Genomic DNA, 21,193 nt, shown 5'->3' with positions numbered 1-21,193 from the left:
CAAAGGCTTGATTAGATTGAACTATCCAACCAACCGAACTAGCCGGTTCGATCCAGTTATATAGATGTTAGTTATTGGTTTGGTTAGTATTTTTAATGAAATATCGGTTAGCGGTTTGGTTCAATTCGATTACCATATTTTAGAGTTCGATTATTTCAATTTTTGTTAGTTTGGTTATATTAGGGTTGTCGATCGATTCAATTTAATTTGATTAGTGATTTTTAGACGGTTCAATTCACATGTCACAAACATTTGGCAGGAAAGTCTGTAAAAATGTAATCTTAGGAGTACAAAATTCTAGTTTCAGTTTTAATAGCTCATGCTAACATTAATACATGGTCTCATACAATAAGATTTTAAGAATTTAAATGAGAATATTAATGACTTAATCAACAAAATTTGGCAACTACAAAGTTGACCAATATGTACCAAGAAGTAATTAATCCCTTTGAATTATTTGACAGCATGGCCTTCTGAAGTTTTGTTTAAGATATTGTATTAGAAAAAATATTGAATTTAATATTGATATTATGTCATTCTGTGATATTATAAATTACTTATGAGTTGTGGTGTTTTTAAATAATGAACACATAACAATATATATATATATATTTTTAAAATTTAAATAAGATGGATTAAATTAATATTAATCTTACTTCAGATTAATAATGCTAGCATTATTATTCAATTTATAAATATCAGAAATGCTAATAATTAAGGATGCCAAGGCAGGGAGTAGTTCGGGCCTCCCAAATAGATGGATTCCCGCTCAGACCTGCAACCGAGCACTCGTTCTCCTTCTTCGTCCCAATCGCCGTCGGCGGCAGTACCGGTGCCGGATAAGAGTTGGGGAGAGAAGGTATCGGAGTCGGTGTTGTCAGTTTACAACTCTCTCCCAAAGAAAGGGAAGCCTCAGGGCCGCGAGGTCACCGTTTTGGCCGCCTTCCTCGTCTCCCCTCCTTCTCAAGGTTCTTTCCCTTCTCAAAACCTCCCCTTTTCATTTTCCCCGTGTTTGGTCTCTGAGAAGACTGAGAATGAAGGAGAGTGAATAAAATCTTTAAACTCGTGTCTTGTTTTAATCTTCCTCCTCGGTCTGGCTACTGCATTCGTGGGATGTTGAATCGACCGAATTTGGAATGTTCTACCTTTTAGGGTTTGCCGGAAACGTATTTGTGGCCTGTATTGGAAGACAAGTCAAGAATAGAATGGAAATATTACCCTAGACCTGCCCGACTCCCATAACGGGATGCGCTTAACTGAACTGAATTAGAAACCTTCTGTATTCTGTATTTTTGGGCTTTCTAAATTAGAATTGCTAGACATCCCCTGTTTTGTCTTCCTTTCTGGTCTGGTTGCAGTACCTAGACGCTTAACTAAACTGGAAACCTTTATCTTTGTGTTTTCCCCAACTAGTTATAAAAATCTATATTTTCTTGCTTTCTCTTCAGTGCCAAGAGTACTTAAGAAAGGAAAAGATACCTGATATTGCCTTGTTTTTGCTTCCTTTTAATCGGACTTCAATACTATGAGGTGAATTAGAATAATCTGTCTTTGGCTTTCACAAGTTAGAATCTAATAAGATCTGTCTTTCTTGCATTTTCTTCATCAAAATACTCAACTGGTTTGTGACTTAGTACTTCTGTGGTATTATGTTAAAAATTCTCAGTACTGATGCTTTGTATTTCATTCAGAATTGCAAGTGGTTGCACTGGGAACTGGGACTAAGTGTATTGGGTGTTCACTTATGAGTCCACGAGGTGACATTGTGAACGATTCCCATGCTGAGATTATAGCACGGAGAGCTTTATTGAGGTGTTCAGTTCTTGACTCTGCATTGCCTCTTTTGATTTACTCTTGTATTGATGTTGTATGGACTGCATTCTGATCAAGTATCACAAGTATAGTTAAGCTTTATTTATAATGTTTCCTCATTTATTAGAGTAGTTTGGGCACATGAGGGAGTGTTTGTTGTCTGTTAATACAATAGCAATGCTTTTTTTATGCACTTCCTTGTGGATGAACTTCATTCTGTTGTTCTCTCAATACTGCAGCTCTTCCCTTATTCTAGAAGGCTTGGCTCTTGAGAATTTGGTAGCAAAATCTTAGATTGCTATCCACCTTTTCCGCACATTTTAGTATTCATCCTGTATTCTGGATTTGAGTTTTTCATAATATTTGAAAATGTTTGGCTTCCTATACCGATCTCTTATGCTAATAATATAATGCATCTGCATCCGAAAAAATTGGAGAAAACGCTTTTGCTTGATAGCTGGTTCACAATGTCCTCAGTCTACTTGTTGGCTTGGCTATGTTCAATTGCTGGTATTTGTCAGATTAGATAATTGTACTTCAGACATGGCCTTGTGGTGGAGAAAAATATAAGATGTTTTATATTGGTTGGCATCTCCTTAAATATTACCTTGTGATTTTTTATTGTGGGCCCTAGCACTTGCATGAATAAATGTCTATGACAAATACTGAAGAGTTCGTGACAGTGAAGGAACCATTGCCAATTAGTTTTTGATCTTTTGTATTCAGTACCCATCTATCCACTTAAACACAATGCTCTCTTTTAGCACAAGCAGAAGAAACCTTCTGTAATGCTTAACAAATGGGATATGATTTCTAACTTCCATCCATTTGTCAGCTTCTTCAAGTTTTATGTAAAATTCAGCTTTGTATGATCAATGATATGCCTTCTCTGAAAATCAAATGGAATGGAAATGCTCTTTAACTCCTAAGCTTACTGTATAACCTTTCTCCACCAATGTTTGTTGAACTAGTTTGAAGATTGTTTACATTTCACATTGTTGGGGGAATAAACTAAGATGTCATGGCCGAATATAGTATCAACATTTTCTATAAATAAGTTAGGAGCTTTCTTCATGAATGCTTTGGATGTTGATGATGGTACTGGTTAACCAAAAAGGCATCATATGTATTTAAATCACCTGTAGTGGCTCCTTGGCATGTGATTTTGTTTGAAGGTTTCTATTTGGATCTAGATAAATATATAGTGCTCTATTTTTTTGAGATGCTCCAAAAGTAGAGCCTAAGGATTTGGGTTGGATTATTTTGGATTTTTGGGACAAAAATGATTTCTTTTTCTCTAGGTTAGGTCAAACTCAGTTTGACCAGTTTAGGACTTGATTTTAGGTCAGGGTCAAGTATTTGGGTTGGGTTTGGGGCTTAAAAGCCACCCCCTTTTATTTTGCAGTGGACAAACCCTTTAGGGGTTTTGGTTGGCTCAGATGTTTGAGAGAGAGGGGTAGATGGAAGAGAAGGGGAAGGGGATAAGGGCCTTGCCATGGCCATTCAGTGCCACAAAGGGCAGTTGTCTATCAACTGAAGCTTGAATTTGTACGAGGAAGGTGATTTTGCACATGTTGGGTCGACTGAAGGTAAGCTTCTCTTCTTGGTTATTCTTTTTCTCATTTTCTGTCTGTCTGTCTGTCTCTCTCTCTCTCTCTCTCACACACACACACACACACACACACACACATGCGTGCGCGCTCAATCGTGCAGACATACATTCTCTATCTTTTCTCTGGTGATCAGAGGTTCCATTTATAGAACCCTTGATCTTCAGCTATTCTCCCTTTCTGTTGTATTGGTGCACTGTCACATCATCACTTTTTTGCGTCTGTCCCTTTTCTTCTCTCCTCCTTTCTTATTTTGACTACCACCCAACTCTCCTTTCTTTCTTTTTTGTAGTTTGTCTGCTGCACTGTGTTGTGGCCACTGCCAAATTCTTCCTGCTGCCTGCTTTCTACATTGCAGAGAGCTCTGTCAGGAATCCCTGTCGCAGCTTAGAAACCTTAATTGGTTTGCCATTGGGTTGCACCCTTGGGATAGTCTCTGGGTCCTAGTCTTAAGGCCATGTTTCTGAGTCCTTGGACCTTGTTTGCTTTGTAGTTGAGCTTGGTCTCGATCTTTTGGATTTGGTTTGAGGGTTAGTTGGCTGACCATTAGTTTACAAATTTATACAAATTCAAAATTATTCAGTTGATTGATGGGCATTTTCTTTTGCATGGCTCCTATGGTCATGCATGAATTTACCAATTCTTTTAGCAGAATTCAATTGCTTTATGGCTGTTTCAAAATTAAGAAGACCTTTATAGGCATATACTATATTGTTCTTCTCTTTTTTCTGTACACTTTTTCTGATCCTTGGTGAAGCTTTTTCATGAACTATTCTATTTATTTTATGTGATTTAACATTGACGATTAAATTTCGAGATGTATAATATATTTGATGGTGCAAAGAGAAAGAAACTAATTGTTGCCAAATAAAATGATCGAAAGGAATGCTCAAATTTTACCAGGTACTTCTATGCAGAGATTCACTGCCTGACAAACATTAACAGTAAACTGCAACCTACTAATGGCAGCGCACGGTCACAAGGTCACGATGCCAAAAATTCACTTTTTTGTTTGGACACAGATGGCCTTTGTAAAAGTAAATACAAAATGAGAGCAGGTTGGAAACTACATTTATACATATCCCAATTGCCATGTAAGTAGGGTTTGATACCTCCTGTACCCTTCTATTATTGTATTAAGGTTTAACCCTTTCTTTTGGTTGGTACATTGTTGCCCTTCTTTCTTGTAGGTGGGGATGCCTCATGCAGTACTTTGAAAGAAAGGGGCTTGCAGTCTTCGATGACTAAACTTGATAGTTCAGATGAACTTTTGGAGAAAAATGGTAGTGATGGAGAAAAAAACTGATATTAAGATTTATTTCTTGTTAAGATTTGATTTATCAATATATTGCTTCTTTATATGGGTTATTCTTCTTGGCTTCACCTGAACTGGTTGTGAGAATGAGTTTTAGCTTGGGTTGATTGCTTTTTCCTATGAATGCATATTTTTGGTAGTCAATGCTAGTTTTAAGAAAATATGATAAAAACCAAGCAATCCATTATTTACTAATTGAAGGTATATATGGGTGGATTCATGTTAGGTGATCTTTCAAACCTTTTTGGCATGGTTCAGAGGAAGCCTGGTCGTGGCGATACAACTCAATCTGTAAGCTGCTCTGATAAGATTGCCCGATGGAACGTTCTTGGAGTACAAGGTTCATTACTTGTTTTGGTCTTCTTCTTTGTTTATTGTTCATTTTTTCTTGATTTTAAACTCTTATCCTTTGTGAGTACTGATACATAGGTCTAGTGTTAGGATCTATCTTTCATACTAAAATTGTACCTGCTGTTTCATTTCCTAGCTCCTACATGTAATGATGCAAACAAAAGTAATAGTACATTGTAAATAAAAAATAATAATTTTACGGTTTTAACCTAATCATTATTATTTGCTTACAAGGTCATGTTGCACCTCAAACAAAAAATTGTACCCACCTTCTGTTACTGTTATCCAAATCCAGAACTTACCTGTATTCTTTTTTCTTTTTTGTGGGGGTGGGGTGAGAGGGCGAAGGTTACTTACATATATTTTATTACTTCTTGCTTTATCTCCCAGACATGTCCATTGAAGTAAAATTACTTGTTTTAATAGACTGTTGCAAAATGATATAGCTTTGTGTTAAAGTATATAACATGTGTGTTTTCCTCATTTCTTTTTGGTATCTAAGTACAATTATGATGCTCTATAGATTTTCAGAATTGGGTATTTATCTGCACATCAATACAGTTGATATTTGGAAATTTAGATTGTTTTACCACTTACATTAATGACATGGATGATTTGTAACTGTTTTGCAAAATGACAAGTTATTTCTCTCTTCCTGTAGGAGCTTTACTTTCTTACTTTCTTCACCCAGTTTACCTTTCTTCCATAACCGTGGGGCAAATCTGTAGCACATCTGAAAATATTCCTGTTGTGGATCACTTGAGAAGAGCTTTATATGAGCGAATCCTACCATTATCAGACAGAATACTGAGTCCTTTTCAAGTGAACAAGGTGGTAATGTGCACAACCAGTTTTTGTGTTGGAGAAGTGAACAACTGATGGATTGTATTTTACCAATTGGCAGCCACTATTTTATGAGGCTCCTAGACCACCAGTGGAGTTCCAGCATTCTGAGACTGCTGTGACCACTTTAACATGTGGGTAAGCTTACTTCTCTTGACTAGACCAAGATGTGGAAATTATGAAGTCGGTATATACCCTTTTGATAGACTGCTTTATTCATTCTTTGGTTTGCAGGTATTCGATATGCTGGAACAAGTCTGGATTGCATGAAGTAATTCTTGGAACTACTGGCAGGAAGCAGGGAACCTCTGCAAAAGGAGCAATGTACCCTTCTACTGAGTCATCTTTATGCAAGTATGGCAAAAAATGTATGCTCAGGAATTTACTTGTTGAGCACATAGGAAATCATCATTGTTATCATATTTTTGTCCTTTTGATGGGGAAATCATCTGTGTTAATAATGTTTCAGGAAGCGATTATTGGAGTTGTTTTGGTCACTAAAGCATGACTTGGCAGCTGACTGCTCAACAAATAGGATTTCTTATAGAGAAATCAAGGTAATCTTTACCATCTTGGATCACCTGCTGATTGTTTTTCAAATTAACTACACCATAATTTACATGCTTGCACATGTTGAATGATATCATCAGAGAATTAAAAAGCTGCAGCAGTAACCGAAATAATGTTGCAGTAGTAACCAAGACTTGTTAGCTTAGTAGCACCCAAAAGCTGCATAAGAAATATACTACTAAGAACCTAGGTAAAAATCAGAGAGAGAATATTTTCATATGTTCAGATTATAAACATTTTAAAACCCGAATCATGGATAAGTATGGGGTGTCATGCCAAGTATTGTAATTTCTTGGGATTTCTGTTATGGGAGGTGATTCCCTTAAAAAGCCCATAAACTATAAACCACGAGCACTACCTAGGGGTTGCTGTATCAATGTTGACAACTTCCGACATGCTGACACGCCTTTGATATGTGTCGAACATGCCAATGTGGCGTGTCTAACACTTTCTTGAAAATTTTTAAAGGGTAAATCTCACACACTGCCCCTGAGGTCTGGTCAAATTGCCCCAACTACTATTGTGTTCTCAAATATGTCATTAACCTCCCTTGACGTTATATTGCGTAACATTAAACCCCCTTCTGTTAAATAACGGCTGTTAGCATTTTTTTAACACAGAATATTGGGAATGGCCATCGCTGGCTGACCACCTCCATGTTAGAGAGAGAGAGAGAGAGAGGGAGAGGTGTTGGTGATGTGGAGCCTTATTCAATTTATGACACTTAAGCAGAGCCGGTAAACAGTCCTGAAACCTAAACAGGCTCAAATTAGGAGTTTTACTTTTATCTTAGTCTTGGTATATAAATACGTGAGTATAATTTTTGTAATTGTAACATTCTTAAATAGTGAAAAACACCTAGTGCGGCCATGGATGTAAGCATTTTTTGTCGAACCACGTAAATTTGGTCTTTTGTGTGTGTGATTTTGGTCCAAGTTTTCTTTATAGTTTAATTTGTTCGCTAACAAGAGGGAGGGAGGTTGGGTTTCTCGATCGTCAAGGGAACCCCGAGAAACAAAGATAAAGAAGGGGAGAGATAAGACAGAGTGATAGTGTTTCTTCCCATCACTTGAAACCCAGAGAGAGAGAGAGAGAGAGAGACACACACACACACACAGAGGACATGCATTGGGAGAGAGACGGATATAGAGATAGATAGATGAGGTTTCTTTCCTCATTGATGACTGTTGGAAATGGGAGCCGTGCGATTGAAACCCATATTAGAGGGATGGAGATACAGAGATGAGAAATTGATAGAGAAATATAATGTGGCACCCTGTCTCCATGATGAGGTATGTCTCCTATTTGACTTACTTTTGAGTGTATCAGCTTGGTCGTAACCTACCATGTCCCGTTGATCCACCTGTCACAAAACCAAGGTACATCCTTGACTTGTGTTGACATGAAAAGTCCTTACTTCATTGAGTAAGACCTGCTCCATCTCCTTCATAGAAATGTCCCCTTTTATTCTATTGGTTTCGAATTTCGGTTTCCAACCAAACTTACTCATAAGTGATAAGAGTAATTTAATTCCAAGCATGATTCCATAACGTAGTAGTTTTTATCACATATTCAACTATGTACAACGGCGTCTAAGTTGTACAAAACATTCTACCAAAAGTAGAAACATAACGTCTTGTATATTTCCTTTCATCCTCTAATCCTTGGTTAGTGTCGATCTCCCCATCCCTTGCATGGTTTGGAATGTTGAAATGCAATGCATTAGAATATAATTCTCCACAAGGCATCTCATGGCAACGCAATCACACCTTCATAATATTATCCACACATTTCATGAAGGCAGCCCCAAATCATACCCTTCTTCCCGTCACCAGCTGCTCCCTCTCCTAGTTTCAAGCCCTCCCACTATCCTTTGGCATCATTCACATGACCTAAAGGCTCCACCCTTGGCCAAAATTAACATCAATCGTTACACAGCACATTATGGCTTGAACCTTCATTAACAACGCATACTTGACTCATACTTTTGTGCAACATGCCCACATTATGCACGCATATCATGAACACGTCATTTTATGCATTAGGCTGCCATAAAATCATTTCATGCATAATACCAACATAGAGTAACCATAAGCATGCACTTACCTCAACTTAAGTCTTAGTTTCTTAACGCTTCCTTGAGCTTTCTAGCAGGTCTTTCTTATTTATCAGCTCCTTCCTCACTTTCCAGCAGAACTTGCTTGCTTCAACTTTCTCACTCTAGCACTTTTTCTGATGGAGATCTTCTCACTCTCATTTCAGTTGTCTTTTGAAGTGAAGGTGGTCTGGCCTATTTATGGGCCATGGAAGCAGCCTACTCTGCTGAAGGAGCTGAGTACATGGCTGCACTGGTGGCTGCCACTTGGCTCTTGTTAGGTGGCATTTTCCTGCTGAGACAGCCAGCTATATCTGCTTCAACTGAAGCAGCTGCCACCTTTTTATCTTTCTTGTTGCCACCTTCAACTGAAGCACTGGTGGCTGCCACTTGGCTCTTGTTGGGTGGCATTTGCCTTTCTTGTAGGAAGACATCTCACCTATATGCTTCAGCAATTCAGCCACCTCACCATGTTTCTAAAACCTTCTGCAGTTTCCCCATAGCTGGAACTTCACTAATTCTTGCTTAATTAACCATAATCCCCTTAGTTTTCCATATCATTGGAATCCTCTTTTTATGCCTAATAACTATTAAAAATGCAGATATTTATCTCTTAATTTAGTCCCCAAAAACTGATTTAAATTCAGATGCTTACCTGAGGTTTTTCACCTGCTTGGCTGCTACCTTCCGTATTTTGTTTCAGCCACTAAGAATAGCTCCTCACCTTTTGAAGTGTCATGTTGGGACCCTCTTCCAATGTTTATCAATAAATTTATGGAGTGTCACATATAAAGAGAGAGAAAGGGAGAGAAAGGAGACAAAGAAGGAGAGAAATCCATTGACAACGAGACAGAGGGAGAAAGACACAGAAAGGGGAGAGAGAGAGAGAGAGAGACATAGAAAGAGAAAGAAAGAGACTGTTGAATTGTCACTTTCTACGCCATCGCTGATGGGCTTACCGGAAACCCCTTTGGGGTTTCATGAGAAGAGAGAGGGAGATGACAGGAGAGATAGGAGGGAGAGAGAGAGTTCAGAACAGAGACTTGTTGGCCGGACGTCAGCATGAGATGGAGAGGGGAGAGAGAGAGAGAACGAAGAAGAGAGAGAAAAAGCTTGGGGTAGGTAGTATACAAAGAAGGGTAAAAAGGTACTTTAGCTATCTTTTAACATCCAAAAACACAGGAGTAGTTGGTGCAATTCGGCTAAAGCTAGGGGTGTAGTGTGAAATTTACCCTCTTTTAAAAAGTTATGGGTGGGGGACACGTGTGTCCCCTGCGAGACCACTTAAAAAGACTAAAAAAGGGCTTTCTTTTTGACTCTTTTAAAATTTACACTCGTAGGACACGTGTGTGCCCTATGAGACCACTTAAAAAGACTAAAAAATGCTTTCTTTTTTACTCTTTTCCAACTTGGCAATTATATGATTCTTTTTGTTTTCCTATGTTTTGATTGCGTAATCAATCAATTTTCATACCCTTCACACTTCTATTACGTGGCTTTATAAATAGGAAAATGCTATTGGTACACTTTTGTGTACATTTTGGATTACATAAAGGTATACTAATGATAAAAAAGTTCTTCATGAGACGCGTGAGACGAAGAGTATTTTAGGTCATAATACTCCCTTATGTAGTTCAAGATGTACAAAAGTGATGTACATCTAGCATGATTCAAATAAATATCAATTAGATTGTGAGAGACAAAGAATACTGACTGTGAGTTGATTGCTAATAATTAAATTTTAGAGTAATTTATTTAGAATTTTGGCTTAAGAATTTTAAATGCATATTTGAATATAATTTTTATACTTTATTACAGCATTAAAACTATCAACAATTACTTTATTAATTAATGTATCCCGATCATGTTTCGTGCCCCTACTTTTGTGAAAAGTGTCGTGGTCTCCATATCCCATGTCCTTGTATCCGTGTTTTTGGTTCATAGTCCATAAATAGTGTAGGCAATGGGGCGGGGTGACCTTGCCCGTCCTCGACCCACCCCAATAATACCCTGGTGAGGTATCCTGGGCAGGGCCCGGATTACAATGACACCTCGAAGTGCCTTAAAAAACTATCTATTTATCCTAGCGTAACAGCAGATATAGATTCCCAACCGTGATCAGATAGAAGCCCTTTTTAATGTCATCCATCCATCTAAATTAAAGAAGTCATAGGAATACTTATTAAAGTTAATAACGTAAATGCTGGCTATAAGATAAACAACTATAAGAAAAAGAAAAAAAAAAAAACTATTAAATCAAAGAATGTGCGCTTACATAATTTTAGAACTAGTTTTTGCTTTTCTTATGATTTTGAATACTTTAGGCAGTGAAGACAGCCTGAAAATTGAGATTATGCTGAAAGTATCATGGAGTATGCTGAATTTTTGTAATAAAAGTAATAATAATGTGAAATTGAAATTTTAAACTGATTACAATTGGGCTATGAGCCCTGTGGAAACTATCCTTGTGTTTTTGGAGGGTAATCTAAATTAACATAGGCCGTGGAATCTAGGGATGTCAAACAGGCCGGGCCACCTGAGCCTAGCCTAGCCTAGCCTAGGGGTTCTAGGCTTCGGTGGCATGGCCCATGAGCTTGGCCAATTTTAAATTTAGAAAAAAATAATAAAAATGAATTCACTTAACAAATTCTTTTATTCTTTATGGTGTTGTTAGCTAACTTATCATTAATTTTATTATGATTTATAAGCAAAGTTAACTATTAATTTGGAAAAATCAACAAAAATTTATATTGAATGTAGATGGACTGATGCACGTTTCTTATTCAATTCTAGAAAGTAATAAAACAATATTTACACATCATCATGAAACTATAATACATATTTTTTTGGAGAAGTAAGTTTCGCAGTCTTAATTAGTTTATTATACTTGCACATACATGGCTTAAATTATAATACGAAAGATTTGAAATGGATTATCCATTATGGATAAAAAAAAATGTTTAAATATGGGAATAAAATTTAATTTTAAATTTTAAGGTGAAAGTCATTTTAAAATAGGGTAATTTATATATAAAAAAAAAATCCAACTTTTGCCCCTTTTCTAATTTTGGACTGAATTTTTTATTTAATCAATAGTAGCATTCAACTTTAATTTTATTTTTTTAATTTTGAACTGCCATTTTTCTTCTATTACTAAAAACTATTAAATGCTAACATAGTCTGCGAAGATAGATTAGCTAACTGCCACCTTAGATAAAAAAAAAAAAAATGTTGCTAAATAAATACTAAAGATATAAATATATTTTGAACAAAAAATATAAACTATATATATATGTAAATGGTTTATATATATATATATAGATAGATAGATAGATATGGTTTATCTATCTATCTATCTATGTAAATGGTGTTTTGTTTTTAGTTTATATATATATATATATATGGTTTATATTTTCTGTTAAAAATATATTTATTTTGGTCATGTCAGCATTTTTAATCTATCGTGGCAGCCAACCTAACCCAACTTCGTATGTCATGTCAACATGTCATAATTTTTATTAACAGAAGAAAACTGGCAGTAAAAATTTGAAACAAAATTATAGTTGGGTGCTATTATTGACAAAATTGAATGTTTGGTTTAAAATTGAAACAAAATTAAAGTTGGGTGTTTCTATTAATAAAATTGAAAGTTCATTCCAAGATTGAACAAGGGTAAAAGTTTGAGTGTTTTTTTTTTTTTGTGTGGTAATTTACCCTTTAAAAATATATAATTGTTTAAACTAATAAATACTAAAAATATAAATATATTTTTAACAAAAATATAAACTAAATTTGTATGTAAAGTACACACACACATGCACGCATATATATATATATATATATCAATTAAAAGAATACAACAGCATTTGCCTCATTGTTAGGAGTGTGCAATCGGTTATAATCGAATTGAATCGACCAAAAATTATGAACCGAACCGAATCGAACCATATGCAATAATCGAACCGAATCGACTGACTAACCCAACAAATCGAACTAATCAAATCGAACTAACCGAAACCTAAACCGTGCTAACCGAACCAAAAATCGAATTGGTAACACAAAATAACCAAGAGACCGGCCTTGCTGTTGCTGTCGGCCGACGATTTTGATGATCGGAACTGATCATCGGATTCCCCCAACCACGGACTCATATACCAAAAAATTAAAAGGATCTAATGGTTGGATTTCAGTAGATCTAGGTTTCAAACTTTCAATGTAAAAGAGAAGTAATCGGAAAACTTATCAAAAAACCATCGGCGTCGTCTTCGTCTCCGACCTTCATTTTCTTCTTCGCCATCAGTGACAGTGATGGATGGTGGAGGGAGAGACAAAAGATGAAGATGAAGAGGCAGGGAGAAGAGATGAAAGAAAACACAGATATGTGAAGACTCGATATGGAAGGGCCATCGCCATCGAAGAGCTTTCGTCTTTGCCGTTGTTTTCGTCTTCGCCATCGCTAGATTTGTGAAGACTTGATCTGGAAAGGGAATGAGCCTTCGTTTTTGCCATCGCCAGATCTGTGAAGACTCGATCTAGAAGGGGAACGAGCCTTCGTCTTTGCCATCGCCAGATCTGTGAAGACTCAATCGGAGTGGACTGGAAGGGTAAGCGAGGGGAAGAGAAGACGAAATGGCGAGACGCGAGAGAGAGAGAGAGAGAGAGAGAGAGAGAGAGATAGAGAAGAACGAAGACAAGTACAGAGGCCCATTGAGGTGTCGCGCCCACGTGAGGGGGCGGCCAGTTTGGTCTGTGCAGGGGGTGTGGCTGGTTCAGTTGGGAATTTGCAGTTTGCTACGCATCTGGTTCGGTTCGGTTTTTTGAGTATTTTTATCAAAATAACCAAAACGAACCGAATAATCGATTTTTAAAGAAAAATATAACCGAACCAAACTGCTCTTTTTGAAAAATCGAATCGAACCGACCGAACTTTTCGATTTAGTTCGGTTAGTTCGGTTTAACCGAACTTTTGCTCACCCCTACTCATTGGGGCAACCCTCATTGTAAATGGGTGGCTGACTGGACACCGCTGATGCATTGTTTTTAATTTATATATATTTGGTTTATATTTTTAGTCAACATTATATTTATTTAGGTCTCGTCAGCCTTTTAATTTAACATGGCAGCAAAGCTAATCTAACTTCTTATGCCATGTCAGAGTTTAATAGTTTTTATTAACGGAAGTAAAACGGCAGTCGAAAATTGAAACAAAATTAAAGTTGGATGCTATTATTGATAAATTTAAAAATTCAATCCAAACTAGGGAAAGGGTAAAAGTTTTTTATTTTTTTGGTGGTAATTTATCCTTTTAAAAAATTTATAATAGTTTAAAAATAATAAAATAGATCGGGCATGCCTGCCAAGGCCCACAGCCTGGTCCAGGCTTGCCATTGGGCTGTGCCAGGCCCCTATCAAAAGTGGGTCTGGCTTGGCTCGCACAGTGCTGGGCCATCATGGCCCCGCCCAACCCATTTGACATCTTACTATAACCTAATCTTGTAGTTTGAAATTGGAGGGCTCAGCTGGTGGTAATATTTCTGCAATTGCATTGTGGAATCAAGTACTCTTTTTAAGTCTTCCTTTTCTCGATTTGATGTTTATATCACAGGTTCTGAAGTTTTGTCTCAAGATGTATTTAGATTGGAGGACGTTTTTTGGTTGTGTATTGATTTTACCAATCATATAGTTGTGACTGTTTCGGGTTTAGGTGCGAAACCCCTAAAATAATTATCTTTGGGATAGAAAATCTTACAACTATGTATCTTTAACTAAAATAATTATTTTTTTATGGATGAAAAGTCGCACGTACTACCTTCTGAAGGTGTATTGGACAAGTTATCAAATATAGTTGTGATTGTGTATTACTTGTGCGTACATAATTATTTTCTATGGATGAAAAGTCACACATACTTTTTTGAATGTGCACTGGTCAGCCTTACCCTAGAATAGGATAAGACTCTTTGGTGCGTTTGATAGGGGTGGAAAATGAGGGTTTTTCATCTAAATTTTAAGAAATTCTATCAAACAGTTTTTTAATTTCGTCGAATTCAAATTCCATCTTAATTCAAAAAGTGAAGATTTTTCTTGAAATTAAGGAATAGGAATTCCTAAGGAGTGGGATGAGAATTGAAATTTCATGAAATTGGAATTTCGCCTCACTTTCCACCCCCTAATCAAAGTTTGAATGGTAGTTTGCGTCTCTCATAAGTCTGAATTGTCAACCCTTTTGCAGGAAAGAGCTAAAGAATACTGTTTGACTTCAAAAACTTTTAGAGGAAGTCTGCCTTTCAATGCTTGGCTTGTGAAACCATTAAACCTTGAGGCCTTCTTCATGTGAGGTGAGTTGTAATATGTATAATTAGCTGATTTTCTGGAAGTAGTTAACAGTTTCAATAGAGGTTCTAAACATGTGGAACTAATTAGCGATTGATCAAAAACCTATCAATGGTTCTTCCTGCCTGCCCGCTCTGCTATTGTCAGGGATATGATTTCGTTATTAATAACATGGAACTGGAAGAAGATATGGTAATGGATAGAAGAATTGATGTTGCCAAACCCCCCCGATGGGTTGGTGTGTTTATGTTTTAGACAAAAAAAAAAAAAAAAATATCAACTTTTAAAGCTATGGTGAAAAGATGAATAGGTACAGCAATTAAAGCTAGCACAATTGTAGCTGAGTGATTATGCTACCTTTGCCTCATCACACATTGATTACTTTACTATTCATTCCTTTGGGTATTCATTCGAAGTCCTAGAATCTTAAGACTAGTCCCCATGTGGAGAAAAGGCAGGCCTTTGTCAAGAAGCCTGAGTCTGGTAGAAGGGTTCCAAGTTCATGTATATCTGAATGGGCATTCCTTATTTCCTGGTTGAGTCCAAACTTGCTTTGGACGGGTTAGAAATGAATTCTTATAAGGCGTATTTAGTTGAATTTACTCAATTCTATAATGATGCACGTGTCCATGAACGCGAATGATACACACCTCAAACTACGGAGTAAATGAAAGTACCCACTCTCCATTTTCACTTTGCACCTATAAAAGCACATATATGTATTTAGGCATAAGTAATACAAATGGGTTGTGTATAGATAATGAATGCATACATACACAACAAGCTTGTGACTGATCGTCACTCGAGAGGGATCAAATACATGCTTCCCTGTTCACAGAAATTGTGCCTCTTATGGGGTTCACTCTCACATTTCCTTTCATGTTTTTGCTTCTGATATTGAATTTGCAGGGAACCCTCCATGTGACGGGACTTGCTCAAATTATCAGTTGCGGTTAAAGTCGCTTTGCAGCCAAACTTTAGCATGCATGGGCATGGTCCATCATGGATCCTCTGCGAACCATTTACTTAATTTAGGCCAGATAAAAAATGGTTTGTAAATCAGAATTCTTGTAACCGACCAGATAGCAGGATTTAAAGTTTGTTATGTTATTGGGTCGAAATATAGAGTTAAATTTGAACCATCACTGGTTAAAATTTGAGCAGGGGGGTTGGCTGACTTGACTGGCCAGTGGCCTTCTTTTGAAGCTTTTGCATGCGACTGCTAGAGATGAATAGGTGATTAGGCATTAGTAATTGAAAAGGAGGCCCATATTGGAGAAAAACCGGAAGCTTTGATTAATGCATACCCGCCTAACTAGGTTTGGTTAGAGTTATTTTGCAGTACGGCCTAATTATTAAATGTTGACCCAATTACGAGTTGCCATATTGGCTTAAAGTATATATATATATATATATATCTTTCCAAAAGGCTTTTAATTTAATAATAATAATGAATGAACATTTAAAAACTTGTTACCATATGCATTGTTTGGTTTTATTATTTGAAAATAAGATCCCTTGCTGTCCAATATATCTATGCACACACATGTTGACTTGAAAAAAATTTAAATTATTAACATATATCTTCATTTAAAAACATTATGACAACAGGCAATATTATAAATAATTTGAAGTAGAACAAAAGGAATTGAATTATAAACCAATTATCCTAACATATATGTATGTATATATATATATATCCCAACTATGAAAAAAGAATAAAAAAGGGTTTCAAGAAGGTTTGGAATTTAAGCAAGGAAAGCCGTAGGCCTCGTTTTTCTCCTCCTCTCCCTTCAGTTTCCATTAGTGTTAAATGTGGTAGGCTCTTGAGCAAGCTTTGGACCCATCTTTTCGTGAAGGAAATTTGACAAACTGAGCTCTGCAGAGAGAGAGAGAGAGAGAGAGAGAGAGAGAGAGAGGCAGCAGCATGAACAAGAACAAAGAGAAGAAGCATATGAAGATGCTAAGGCAGGTTTGTAGATTTAGGAGCAGGCAGCAGCAGCAGCAGCAGCAGCCGGCATTGCAGAAGAAGATGGGAGCTTCTTCAACCACTGCTGCTGCTGCTGTTGCCTTCTGTGCCTTCTTCTTCTTCTTTGCTGCTTTTGCCTTGGTTTTGTACTACCGCCGGAGCTGGACTGATTCTGCATCTGTAAGCACCACTGTTCTATTAAAAATGAATAGTTAATTCCCCATGAAAGCCTTAATTCGCCATGCATCTGCATGCCCCTCTGTTGCATTAACTAATCCTTTCATTCAATTAAGAAGAGGCAAGCTGTTAATCGTTAGCTGCTTTAGTAATTCAACTAAGAATTCTAGGTGTATCAGTAAGAGATAATTTGATTGTTTCCGTTACTACTGTAACTTTGGATTTTGCCACAACAACCCCCCCCCCCCCCCCCCAAAAGAAAAAAAGGCTCAAGACTCAAAAAGTCATGCCCTTTAGTCTTTACCCCTTAATTACAATGAGAGTGACATTGATTCTCTTATTCTTTTAGAAATTGCACTCATTGGTTTTGCTATTGTTGTTAGATTTATGTCACCCAGTGAATTGTACCTAAAACTTTATAAAGTTACATAAATATTTGACCCATGAAAAAGTAGTATAGTTTTTAGAATTGTTGGAGTAAACTGTCATTAAGTGAAATTTCAAGGTTGTGTTTTTTAATTAATATAAAATATTTAAGCCAAAAAAATAATATATTTGCATGGAATTAATTACCTAAACTCAAACTCAAAAAACTCAATTTCAATTGATTTTTGAGTACAAAATGGCTGAAAAACAATAACAATGTAACAGTGAGTGGGCTTAAGCTTATGAATCGTATTTTATTATTAGTATTGCATTGCGTTGAATTGTTGATCAATAAATTATTATTTAAAATTAATTATCTTGCATTTGTTTCGTTTAGGCCATAATATTTTCAGCCCATCATCCCTCTCAAACCAAACTTCCAGAGCAGCTCTTATCTCCGCTGAACTGCACTGCATGGAACCGGACAGAAACATGCCCCAGAGCCCATCCAACGGCACACAAACCCCCCAATCTCCACCCTTCATCAAACAACACGTGCCCCAATCACTTCCGTTGGATCCACGAAGATCTACGGCACTGGAGAGATCGGGGAATCACGCGGGAGATGGTGGAGGGTGCACGTAGGTTCGCCCACTTCAGACTGATCATCGTCGACGGTAAGGCCTACGTCGAGAAGTTCAGGAAGTCGATCCAGACCAGAGATTTGTTTACCCTGTGGGGGATCACACAGTTGCTACGATGGTACCCCTGGAAGATTGCCTGATCTGGAGCTGATGTTCGACTGTGACGATCGGCCGGTCGTCCGAGCAAGGGACTATCGTGCCCCGAATTCCGCCCCGCCGCCGCTGTTCCGTTACTGTTCGGATTGGGGAAGTTTGGACATTGTCTTCCCAGATTGGTCGTTTTGGGGCTGGTAATACTTCCAGGGTTCTTTTTTTTTTGTTTTTTTTTAAATTTAGAACCTTTTTCCTCCTTTGCAATGGTACTCAATTTTATGAAAAATTATTTAATATCACTGTGATATCAATTTATCAAGCTTTCCCATTTGACCATATCAGTTTGAATTTGGAATTTCAAATTCATTGTTTGGATACACATTTTTCAAAAACATTTGATTTCTGGTCCAAATGAAGGGCGGATTTAAAAAAAAAAAAAAATTTAGTATGTTACATGTATAGTTGTCATTTTCAATAATAAAAGTATTTAAAATTACAATTTTTAAATAACATAAATTTGAAATTACTCCGTTCAAATGCAACTTAAAAGTGACTTTGTATTTTAATTCTATTTTGTAATGTGTCCAGATATTTTTGAAAGAGCCATCAGCCATGCCTCTATTTTTTGACAAATTTTGAAGATGGAATAGGATTTATCTTGGGCCACTGTTGACTTAATCAAATCTGTACATGTGAATTTGAAATTTGATGAAAAATTTATGTGAATATGTAGGGTTGGTTGCTAATTGAAACTAATTATTTTGGGTGTGATGGTAGGGCTGAGACTAATATAAAGCCATGGAAACATTTGTTAAAGGACATAAAAGAAGGCAACAAGAGGATCAAATGGGAGGATAGGGTGCCCTTAGCTTACTGGAGAGGGAACCCTAATGTGTATAATGGCAGGCAGGATCTTATGAGGTGTAATGTTTCAGATAAGCAAGACTGGAACACTCTTCTATATGTTCAAGTAAATTCTTAGTTAAATACTCTTTATCCTCCTTTTGAGATTAATTATTTTTTCTTCTCCTTTTTTCCCGCAAATCCTGGTTCCAATGTAGTGTTAAAAGTTTAATTTTATTTATTTATTTAATTTTCAGAATTGGGAAGCAGAGGCCTTGCGAGGCTACAAGCAGTCAAATCTAGGAGATCAATGTACCCACAGGTAAGTTTTTCATGATTTAGATCAGTCCACACTGGAAATTGTCTGTTTGTAAAGCAAGGGCAAAGGCTGTGTAAAAAACAACTTTCTCTAGACTCTGGTGAAGTGGGGAGTCTCAGGCACTGGGATGTCTATTTTTTTTAGCTTTTTTCTCCTTGTATACTGATTAATGATACTGACATTGTCCTGTGCATCTTAGGTACAAGATATACATAGAAGGATGGGCGTGGTCTGTGAGTGAAAAATATATTTTAGCATGCAACTCCCCAACCTTGTATATTACACCGCGGTACTATGATTTCTTCATAAGAGGAATGGTACCATTGCAACACTACTGGCCTATCAGAGACAACAAGAAGTGCAAATCTCTCAAGTTTGCTGTTGAGTGGGGCAACAGTCACCCTTTAAAGGTAAGGGCTGATGCTGTAGAATAAAATTTCAAAGTTGGAAACACAATGAGAATGAAGTCTTTCTTGAGTTAGAATTATACATCAAAGTTCCTCATATATAGGATTCTTCATGTTTCACACTTTGGTTTTGAATGGTTGAATTCTATGGAAATTACTAGGCTAAGGCAATTGGGGAAGCATCAGGCAACTATATCCAAGAGGATTTGAAGATGGAGTATGTGTATGATTACATGTTTCACCTGTTGAATGAGTATGCAAAGCTGTTGAAGTTCAAGCCATCTGTTCCTCCGCAAGCAGTGGAACTCTGCCCGGAGGCAATGGTGTGCGCAGCCGATGGTGTGTGGAAGAAGTTCATGATGGAGTCATTGGAGGAGTCTCCCAGTAATACAGATCCATGCACTTTGCCTCCACCCTATGATTCTGCAGCTCTCAAAGTTCTCTTTGATGAGAAGGTTAAGTCAACAAGGCAAGTGGAGATATGGGAAAATGAATATTGGGAAAAACAAGATATGAAGCAGTAAATTTAAAGCTTCTTCGTGTATTTCTGCTAATTAATTTGTAAGTTAGCAGCTACCTGCTGGTTGAATGTTCTTTGTGTATTTCTGCTAATTAATCTGATTCTTTCTATGACTATACTTCTCTGTTGCACCTCTCCCAAGATATATATTAATTAATCCCTTCATAAATGCTTCTTTTTTGAAGGAAAAGGTGAGGGAAATATGTCATTTCAATATTTCATTGTACTGATTATCATGTTTACTTACATTGTCTCCGAAAGAATATTTTGTTGCTTCATTCAGTGATTCCAATTGATCAGGAATGGAGATTAGGAAAAGACAACATTTATACTCTGAACTTTTCAGCTCCCAATAATATGCTAACTATCTAGAACTGGTGAAAAGGCATAATCTTTTCTAGGCATAATCTTTTCTTAGCAATAATAAGTTTGAACATTACAAGCTAACTAATTTGTTGTCCATTTGTTTATCTACATGGTGAGTAGGTGAACATGTAGAGTTATTTTTTTTCTTTTTCTTTGTTGGTTGCGGCTAAATTATCTGTTTTGATCTGAGGATTATGACATGTCCCCTATCTTTATTTGGAAGAGAAATTTGTGTCTCTGTTTTTCTACAAAAGATGGTTAAAGCTCCCAAATCGCAAATCAACCTATGGCAAAAGACAATACACATCTTGCAGGCTCTTAGTTCAGAAAACTCAACAAAAAAACCACAAATAAGACTGAATTGATCTCTTTTCATTGATTGAAACTGATATTTATACAACGGAAAAATAACTAACATGGAGAAACTCTATCCTAATTCAAAATCTAACCGAAAAAATAACATATAATCTGATCTGATCATTTACTGACTTGATCAAACCCAACCAAATCATATCTTGATAAAAAATTGTCCATATTTTGATTTTTTTATTCTTATCTGCAGA

The 21,193-nt window shown here is 36.7% G+C and overlaps 1 protein-coding gene across 1 annotated transcript; it reads left to right on the top strand.

Moving 5' to 3' along the window:
- The first annotated feature begins 719 nt into the window (after positions 1 to 719).
- On the top strand, positions 720 to 21,151 carry LOC127802714 (uncharacterized). The gene is given in 15 exon segments (XM_052338701.1): positions 720 to 968; positions 1,692 to 1,812; positions 4,326 to 4,480; positions 4,613 to 4,705; positions 4,964 to 5,077; positions 5,750 to 5,919; positions 5,993 to 6,069; positions 6,166 to 6,285; positions 6,401 to 6,488; positions 17,836 to 18,204; positions 18,206 to 18,372; positions 18,953 to 19,145; positions 19,276 to 19,340; positions 19,537 to 19,747; positions 19,906 to 21,151. Coding segments are annotated over 15 exon segments (2,517 nt in total). The 5' UTR covers positions 720 to 757; the 3' UTR covers positions 20,269 to 21,151.
- The last annotated feature ends 42 nt before the right edge of the window (positions 21,152 to 21,193 follow it).

The sequence above is a fragment of the Diospyros lotus genome, chromosome 5 (genome assembly GCF_014633365.1).
Source record: "Diospyros lotus cultivar Yz01 chromosome 5, ASM1463336v1, whole genome shotgun sequence".
Classification (NCBI taxonomy): domain Eukaryota; kingdom Viridiplantae; phylum Streptophyta; class Magnoliopsida; order Ericales; family Ebenaceae; genus Diospyros; species Diospyros lotus.
This window is presented reverse-complemented; position numbering and strand designations above follow the sequence as displayed.